This window comes from Neurospora hispaniola (genome assembly GCF_033458365.1).
Source record: "Neurospora hispaniola strain FGSC 10403 chromosome Unknown B0T23scaffold_7, whole genome shotgun sequence".
NCBI classification, from domain to species: Eukaryota; Fungi; Ascomycota; class Sordariomycetes; order Sordariales; family Sordariaceae; genus Neurospora; species Neurospora hispaniola.
In genome coordinates, this window is record NW_026944412.1 from 147,083 (window position 1) to 156,690 (window position 9,608).

Here is a 9,608-nt window from a genome sequence, read left to right on the forward strand (position 1 = left end):
CTAAAACTACGGTTCCGTTCGGATAGAACCCGTCTAGTAATATAATAATTAATTAATTATATTATTTTACCAATCTTAATAAAAATTAAAGATTCCAATTATAAAAGTAAGACCCTATTTCCCTATTCCTACTCTAAAAATAGGATGAAAGAAGAATACCCGCTTCTAGAATGAAAATACTATCGAAACGTTGGGTAGGGAGTAGGGTTTGAAGGATTAATTAGAAGTAATGAAGTCTACCGGGATTAAAAGAAATAATATACTGAGAGAAGATAAGACGAAAAGAAGTAACTACGGCTCTCCGGGCCCCCTATAGTAAGGTGGGATAAAGGGTTCGGGTTGGGTTAGGGTTGGATATGGAGAAGCTGAGGGTTTTTATCCGGATTTTAATAATACGGTTTTTCCCTTAGACTACGAACGAAGCAGTACCGCATACCCATTGGGTAGACTAGTATAACTAGTTAGCGTAATAAGACAATAAATAAATAAATAATAATAATAGTAGCCTTCTATATAGTTATTCGTATAATACTCCGTATTAATATTATATATAGAATAAATACTATTATATCGAGTTTAAAATAGGTAGAAGAAAAAAGTACTATATTTGTACTTAGAAGAGGATTAATTACGACCCTAAATATCCTAAGATATATACAATATACTAGCCGCTATGGGAGATTGGAAATATTAGCGACGATAGTGCTATATATAAGCACTATAATAATATCTTTGATACTATTAGCCCTATAGTTCATTTAGAGAAAACTAGAGTTATACACTTATAAATTTTCTTATATTTCTCTTTTTTTTAGTTTTTTATTTTTACTAATAATAATAGCTAATATAATACTATAATAACTCTATAAAGTTTACCTTCGGACGCGAAATTCCTGTTATCTCTTATATCCGTAATAGTAAAGTTTATCGTCCTACTTCTCCTATCCCTAGCCCTCTCCCTCCGGCTTTTAAGACTTTTACTACCCCCCCGGCCCTCGCCCGTTAAAAAAACCTCCCTCCCAATTACTCTCTCCCTACCCCCCCTCCCCCCTTCGCTAATTATATTATCCCCCCGGCCCTCCTTATTTCTACCCCGGCTAATTACCCTACTTAATCCATTATCGAACATCGTTGTACTACACCAGAGAGGAATGTTAAATACTACTTCGAAATATTAAAGTAATTCCAAGAGTAGGAAAAGAAGAAGAAGGAAATAAATATTACTATTACTAGCAAATTAAAAGTTCCTCGGCCTTTCGGCCCTCATTCGTTCAAACGGCTTAATTAACCTTTTTAAGGAAGATAAAGAGGATAATAATAGAAATATTTATTTAATTACTAGTATATCGATAATACCCTATCTTTACTTTTCTTTTTTCTTTTTACCTTCGGGTATAAATACTAATACTTACTATCTTACTCGCAACCCATTTATATATTTCATTCTATACTATTAATGAACCCTAGTACTATATATAACTATGTCTTTCTTAACTTCTATACTTTTATTTATAAGCAACCGCCTAGATACTTAACTATTAGTTATCTATACTGACCCTAAATAATTTAAAGATTTCAATAAATATATTATTAACAAGAATTGGGTAGAAATATATCATTTATCCTTGAAATTCTATTAGTTAGTATATTTCTAAAAGTACGTAGTCTTGTATATTATTTCGAGCGAATAGGGAGATTAGAGAAATTCGCAATATTTATTCTCTTTTTCTTATAAATAAGTTCATCTTTGCTTAGTGTAGCTATTTTAGTGCTGACTGTAAGGGATCTACGAAGTATATACGTAGATAGGCTCTAAAAAAAGCTTATAATAATCGATAAAGAGGAAGAGGGAAGTCTTTACCCTACTAGTACAGAGCTTCCAGCTAAATACACGAAGAAAGCGTAGGCATCGAAGGTACTAGAAATGCTAAGGCCAGAAATGTAGTCCGTGCGGCTCCCGAGGGATGCCCCCAATAGTACACAGTGCATCTGAGCGCCAAGACGGCTGCCGATAGCCGACTAGCCTATGCACCCAACCAGAGGGCACGCCTAGCTTACACGCCAGGCAAACAATACCCCTGGGCGCCAGCCCTGTAACATTGACCCAATTAGTTATAATTCGTTATCGCTTTATAGCGACTAAGTTTCGGCACTCTTCCTCTTCTTTTAATATATCCTGTAAATGTTCCTTAAATTCTAAATTATTATCTTCAAATATAATTAATATACTAACATTAGTATAAGTAGTAGATTGTTAATAATAGGCGAAAGTATTGAAAGAAAGTGCCGAAAATAATAGATATACAATAAGTAAATTAATAGAAAGTATAAATAGTTAATGAGATAAATCCTATAGATATAGGAAATATTAAATATAAAATAGGATAGAATGGATACTTTGATACTACTTCCGATAATACTACTTTCATATTTTAATACTATTCCTAATATTACTACTCTTTTTCGTTTCTCAATACTATTCGTATTTATATTTTAATATTCTTCGTAATAATACTACTCGTATTCTATTTTAACATTATTTATAATATTACTATTCTTACTTATATTTCAATACTATTTACAATACTATCGAGCTCGCCTTTCGCAGGCTCGATGGGGAACTCACAAGCATTGCGGAGGAATTCGTCCTATACAGGAAGAAAGGTCGAGGGAGAAGAGTAAATTAATAGATATTAGGATATAAAACGGCGATAAAGGAAGCGCGGCGGATATATTGGACGTAGTTCGGATACTGGACAATATCGAACTAGAGGGATTTTATCAAAGCTACAATAAGGAAGAAAAAGATAATAGCGAAAACATAGCGGGCTATATAGTGTAAGGGCGTTGCGGAGGCTTCAAAAAACCCGAATTAATTCTAGCTATTAGAGAGGTAAACCTAGACCCGAAATTATTAATTAATAGATCCGCCCAGATTACTAGCCCTTTAAACTTACGAAGGGGCAATAGAAATCGGAGACTATGATAATAAGGCTGAGATTTTCACCGACCGCTTTTTCCCGAAGGTAAACGTCCCTACGGGCTATTTACCGGATTAAATTAAGTTATTAGAGGGTACTAACCTAATAATTATTAACGAATTAGTTACTAAAAAGGACATTTAGAACGTATTTTCCCGGATACCGCTAATGAACCCCCGGGGTTAATTAATACTCAAATAGGTTTCTAAAATTGTATAAACAATTATTCCGGTAAATTATAGTATATTTCGTATCCATCAACTTCTAATTCGGGTATTTCCTATAACGGTTTAAAAATATAAAAATAATTATTCAAAAAAACCTAAAAAAACCACCGCCTAACAAAGGCTAGCAAGTATATAGAAGCCTATATCACTACTTAACAACATTAGAAAAATCCTCGAAATACTTATAATTAAAAGATTAACATAAATAGCCGAAGAATTTAATTTCTTACCGGAGGGCTAAATAAGTAACTAGGCAAACTATTTGAGAGAGTTTACAATCTAGGTAATTACTAATACAGTATATACAGCTTAGAAGCTTAGGGCTATAACGTCCCTTATACTCTTCAATTTAAAGAGAACGTTCAATAGAATTAATTATAGGTAATTACTATATACCCTATAGTAAATATAACTCCTAATATAAATTATTAAATAAGTAATTGATTTCATTACTAATAGAAGAAGTTCCCTCTTCTTCAATATCAAAATATCCCGCCCCTACGCTATTACCGCAAATATACTTCAAAGTTCCCCCCTCTCCCCTATTCTATTTATTCTCTTTATTACCCCACTATACCGAAAATTAAGGCATTTACTCTGGGGGCACCCGGGTCGTCTTACGGGGGCACCCGACCTTATATAGGCATCCGCATTTACTAAAATCTTTAAGTAAAATAGCATTTACACTTTAAATTCCATTATATTACAAGTAAATAAAAAAATAATAGCAATATCCAGTAACATAATTTTACACCGAGATTTCAATAGGATCTAATGTCTTAAGTATAGTAAAGTCTAGATTAAAGTACTTATCTATATACTTTAAATAGCTATACTACTATTTTCTACTTAATTACCTCTACCTACTTCGTACGTATAACCCTAGTAGTTGGGGAGTTTATTGAAGGTCTATCCCTTTTACGTTTAATCGTTTGTTTAATTAGGGAGTTCGAATTTAGTATAGCTACTTAAATAGAATCTAGTACTAACTTTAGAAACGATTACTATCGTTCTAGAGATAACTACGGCTCTAGCTTTGGCGCGGGCTTTAGCGTATACTTTAGGGAAGGGGTTGGTTCTGGAGAGGGTAAGAATTCTAATTATAATTTTAATTCTAAAGAGGGACTAAAATTGAATATTGGAGAGAGTTTAAAGAATAGGAATCTTAGAGGCGGGAATTCTAGAAGCGGGAGTTATATTAATTCTAATTCTAATTCTAATTTTGACTCTGTATTTAGTATAGTTACTTGAATATAATTTAGTACTAGCTCTAACTTCAAATCGCTTTTAGATATTATACCCGATTCCTTACTATAATTAGAAATATTAGAATTAATCGGCTTACGTATATACTTGCGTTGAGTGACTTTATTAATAGAGCTAGGAGTAAGTTCGTTACTATTATTACTTTCTTAATAAAATAATTTACATTGTATATTGGGCTATAAATAAAGGATATTATTGCGGTTATTCTATTTAATAGGCTTAACCTTCTTACCTCTTCTTTTTAAAGTTAGTATAGCTTATTTGGAAATTTTCTACTTTATAGGAAGGGTATATTCGTTAGGGATAAATCTAGTAGAGTTCTTGGGGCGGCCTTTCTTTATAAGTACAATATAGGGGTTTTGAAGTTGAAGGTAGAAGTTATAAGTATTTTGTTAAATTAGACTAGTTAGTACCTGATTACCTCTATATATAGATAGATAAATGGATTTAATGTACGAGTAGCTCTTTGTAGTGCTAATGAGGGTATATATAAGTAAGTTTTAGTGCCTTTTTTGTAGTTACCCTATTAAAAATAATATAGCGGTATAGTAGTCTATATTGGGTAGTAATATTATATTCCTTATTATAAGGCTCTAAAGTAGGCGGATCTCTTCGTTAATTAATTGGTATATACTTTTCTAATTGGCGGTATTCGTAGCTGATTAATTTAAGAGTAATATGGTTAATTTATAGTAGTAGTTTCCTTAGATATATACGGTCGATATACTATTATTATTAGCGGGTTTGCTATTTTATATTTTTTTCTTTGAAAATCTAGTATTAATTAGTAGTTATTTCTATACTGGCTGTAATGAGCTTGTGGATATTATTGTTACTATTGAGAAGGTAATTTTGAATACTAAGGTTGTTTAATTCGATTAGCGAAGTAATCCTAATACTAAAGTTTCTATATTTCTTAATATAATAGTATACTTATTGATCCCTAATGGGAAGTTAATTCTTTTGGATATATTGAAGAACTAGTATTTAACCCTCGAATTACTTCCTTAAACTTTTCTAAATAGCCTAGAATTCTAATTTAGTACTAATATATATTATGAGTTTGAATATGGCCATAATACTATAAGGGTTATTAATAATTTTAGTAATAGGTTGAGAGCTAGTAGTTGCTTTATTAGGAGTACCGCTGGTTCGTATAAAGGAGTAGACTCCTTAATTAGCTAAATTAAAAGAAATTGGATTCTCCTAATCGTCTTTGCCTTCTTTATCCTTAGAGTTATCGCTATCTTCGTGTTTACTGCCAGTCCCCTTTTGCCTCTTCTATTTCTTTTTAGTATTAAATAGTATGTTTTTAACAATATAGAATAAATAAAACTATTATTAGGTATTAGGAAATATCTTTCCTAAAGATCACTTTATTTCTTTATATTTATTTATAATAATAATAGCGGGAGGGGGTAGATTGTAGCGTGATCTTAGCTTTTTAGTTATTTTAATTAAAAAGTGAAAGGTTTCTTCCTTTTCGTTATTAATAATGCTAAAGATATATTTGAATACTAAATTAATAGATAAAACGCTTGAAATTTAGTAAAAGGGGTAATAAAAGTGGTTAGTATTGTACATATTATTAATAATTATAACTTCGGGGAATATTCTGGCTATATTTATATAAGTTGGGAAGGTAAAGATAAGTCCCAATAGTCGTTCGTTATCTTCTAGATCTATTTTTTTGATATATTTAATATTATTATTGTTAAAAGACTTGATTAAAGTATTAGTTGGAGTATTGTTATTGAGATTGCGGTGGCGAATACGTGCGCGTGGGTTATATGAATCGGTTCTTGTATATATAGAGCTTGGAAAGTCTTCCCGTACTATAGTACTAATCTCTCGAATTTGGATAGTATCAAGTTTAGAAGTGTTATCGATCTTTCTAAATATCTCTAGCTTTATTTTATAGTATTGGGGGTGTATAGATAGGTGTTAGGACTACCCGTAGTTATAGATTTGGAAGTTTAGGTTGGAGTGTAAATGAAAGTGCTAAAGATTATTACCTTTAGTATCTTTATTTGTAAGTGCCTTCTATTAATAATTATACTTACGTAAGGCTGTTTTTCGAATAATTACTTTAAATTCCCATAGTTAATTAAAACGGTTCTAGATAATGTCATATTGTACATGGTTTTTGACGGGCGCTTTAGGCTTACTATGTCCCTAAGTACGATTAATTACAAAGCTATAAGACTTTGCCTATTTATTTATTGCTTTATAAGGAGTTTTAATTGTAGCTACGGGAGGTATAGCGCTAGAGGGTGGATTTAAAATTGTATTTCTTTTATTAAAGAATTTATCTTCCAATTCGCTTTCGCTATTATTATTATTACTACTAGCTGGGAGTTGTATTGAGGAAGGCGGACTGGAATTGGGTGGTTATACACTAGAATTGAGGGTATTATTATTAGAGAAGCCTTCCTACTCTTCCTCCTCTTCGATGTAAGTAAGGTCGATAGGTACGTTAGGTTCTTGGGGTAGCGCTATATTCTTAGCAGTATACTGAAAGATTTCAAAAAGGAGCAGTTAGTAAATGATGTTGGTGATGGATATAAGTACGATTGATATTTATATACGTGCGGTTGATTTTAGCCTGTACTAGTAGTAGAAGGTAGTCTAGTTATAAAGAGGGAGGAAATAGAAGGTTACCATTTAAAATCTAGTATTGAGTATTTATAAATAGGGGTTCTATTAGCTGACTGGGCTAGGCACCGTTTGTATGGAAATGCTGTTGTATAACTACTGTTTAATTGTATTAAAGGTTGGTAATAAAGAATCTGCACGTTTAACCCTAACCCGATGGGTGCCCCAATAAGGTTGGGTGCCCCCGTAAGACGACCCGGGTGCCCCCAGAGTAAATGCCAAAATCAACTACAATCCCAAATATAATTATAATTGATTTCATAAATAATATTAATATTATTATAGTAGTACGTACTACAAAAAAGAATTGCCGGACCTTATAAGCAATATAGGAAATATATTCGGAATAAATAGAAATAAGAAATATAAAATTCGAAACGAATAAGACGGAACTAATACATTTTACACGGACGAAGGTACTAAGGACGGAAATTTTCTAACTTAGGGACGTAGTATTTCAACTAATAGAATCTATAAAATTCCTAAGGGTCTAGTTAGACCGTAAACTTAATTATAAAATTTATATAGAAGTAGTAAAATAAAAAATAAAAACCCAAATAAATATACTTATAAAATTAGTAATAAAAATATAAAGTTACTCCTTAATTCGGGCCAAAGAAATATATACTAAATATATTCATAATACTATTATATACAGAACCTCAATATTCCACCAACCGACTGAAATGTATAAAAAGCTGTAAAGGATAGGAATTAAATTAGTGAAGTACTAAACTAAATATTTAAGAATTATTACTAGGGCGTATAAAACTACGCTAGTACGGAACTTAAAAACAGAAACCTTTTATCCGCCGCTCGACCTGTACCTTAATAAAAAGGTCCGAATTTTTAGAAAAAATTCACTAAAATAAATTAAATTAAATTTATCCGAAGGACTACAACCTAAATTACTAACTATATCCAAACCCAACGGACTAGGGGTCGGCCACCCGCTAACAAACTAAAAAATAGTACAACTAAAATTCGGTAGGCCGAAGTATAAATACTAATAGAAAAATTATTAATAATAGTAGCCGGCCCCGCCTCGGAACTAAGGATTTAACTACTACTATTATAAATCCTAGAACTAATAGCCGCCAACCGAGAAAAGTAATTAGAGGATACAATAAATTAAAAATAGATATTATACTACAATTACTATTTAGTAATAATAATAACCAAATTAAATCGGTAATATAAATTCACTATCGCTAACCTTACCCCTAAGTTTAATAAAAAAGCTATCTAATAATATATAATTAATATAAAAAAAAGGGGAAATAACGGACGCTAAAGGATAAAAATAATAAACTGTATTTACTAACTAAAATAAAGAATTCCCTCCTAATCTGAATTAAAATAAAGGTTATTAACTTTTAGGCTTTCTTCTACTGGAAGAAAATACCGGACGTCCTAATACTTATTTATATATACGGATTTAAAAAAGAGACCTTTACTTATATAGTTCTAAATTACTTTAATATAAATACTCTCTTTTAATCGGACCCCGAAAATTGGTTACCTATAAAGGAAGAATTTTAAAAATATCTAAATGATAGAATTAAAGCCGAGAGGATTCTTTTTTAGGTATTAAAATTAACAAAATTAAAAGAATACTATCTAGTAATTAAATTAAAAGAGGAATAGCGTAAAGAATTCGTAAAATACTTTTAAGAAAGATATAAAATATTGGTAATATTAAAATAATAAAATATAGGGACGAGGAAGAAATAATTATACTAACTACGGGTACTATTTAAATTATAATTATAATTAACTAAAGCGCTATTTAACGAAATACCTAATTCCATTTAAAGAATTATTTGAGTAGTACTATTATATAAATTTAATTCGTAGTAATTTTATAGTACTACTAAACCTGATCTTTATTTAGACCATAGTAACCGGAGGTATCGACGGCCATCGGACTATTAGGAATAGAATTACTACTATTAATACTGGAAACTATACGAATAAAAATAGTAATAACGCTACTACTAGATATAATACGTATAAGAATAATAGTACCACTACTAAAGTTAAAAATAATCCGGACCGGGTTTATAGCGCCGCCGCTAAGGAGGAAAGAGGTATAACTATAATAAATATCCCTTATAATTAATTTATAGTAACCTTTTAGTAGGAGGTCGGTAATATTAGAATATAAGGGGTAGGGAAAAGTATAAATATTAATAGGGAGGTCGTTATACTCTAAGCGTATATGTATACAATTAGTAAAAATATTAATAATACGAATAAAGAATTCGAATCTCTAATTAAAATTAAGTTAACTACCCAATAATATAATAATAACTATTGCCTAAATAGTATTATAAACGTTATAAAGATTAGTAAGGACGTTTAATATATATTTATTAGTAATATAGATATAAATTACATTTTAAATATTAATAACTATAATATAGGAATTAAATAATAATAAAGGAAGGAATAGGAAAATAAAGAACCTACCGGACGC

At 30.8% G+C, this 9,608-nt stretch overlaps 1 protein-coding gene across 1 annotated transcript; it reads right to left on the bottom strand.

Annotated features, from left to right (window-relative positions):
• Positions 1-6,019: 6,019 nt before the first annotated feature.
• On the bottom strand, positions 6,020-6,391 carry B0T23DRAFT_323515 (uncharacterized protein; the record flags this gene model as incomplete). Its single annotated transcript, XM_062835363.1, has 1 exon — positions 6,020-6,391. A coding segment is annotated over one exon (372 nt), but the record flags the coding sequence as incomplete, so codon positions are not given.
• Positions 6,392-9,608: the final 3,217 nt, after the last annotated feature.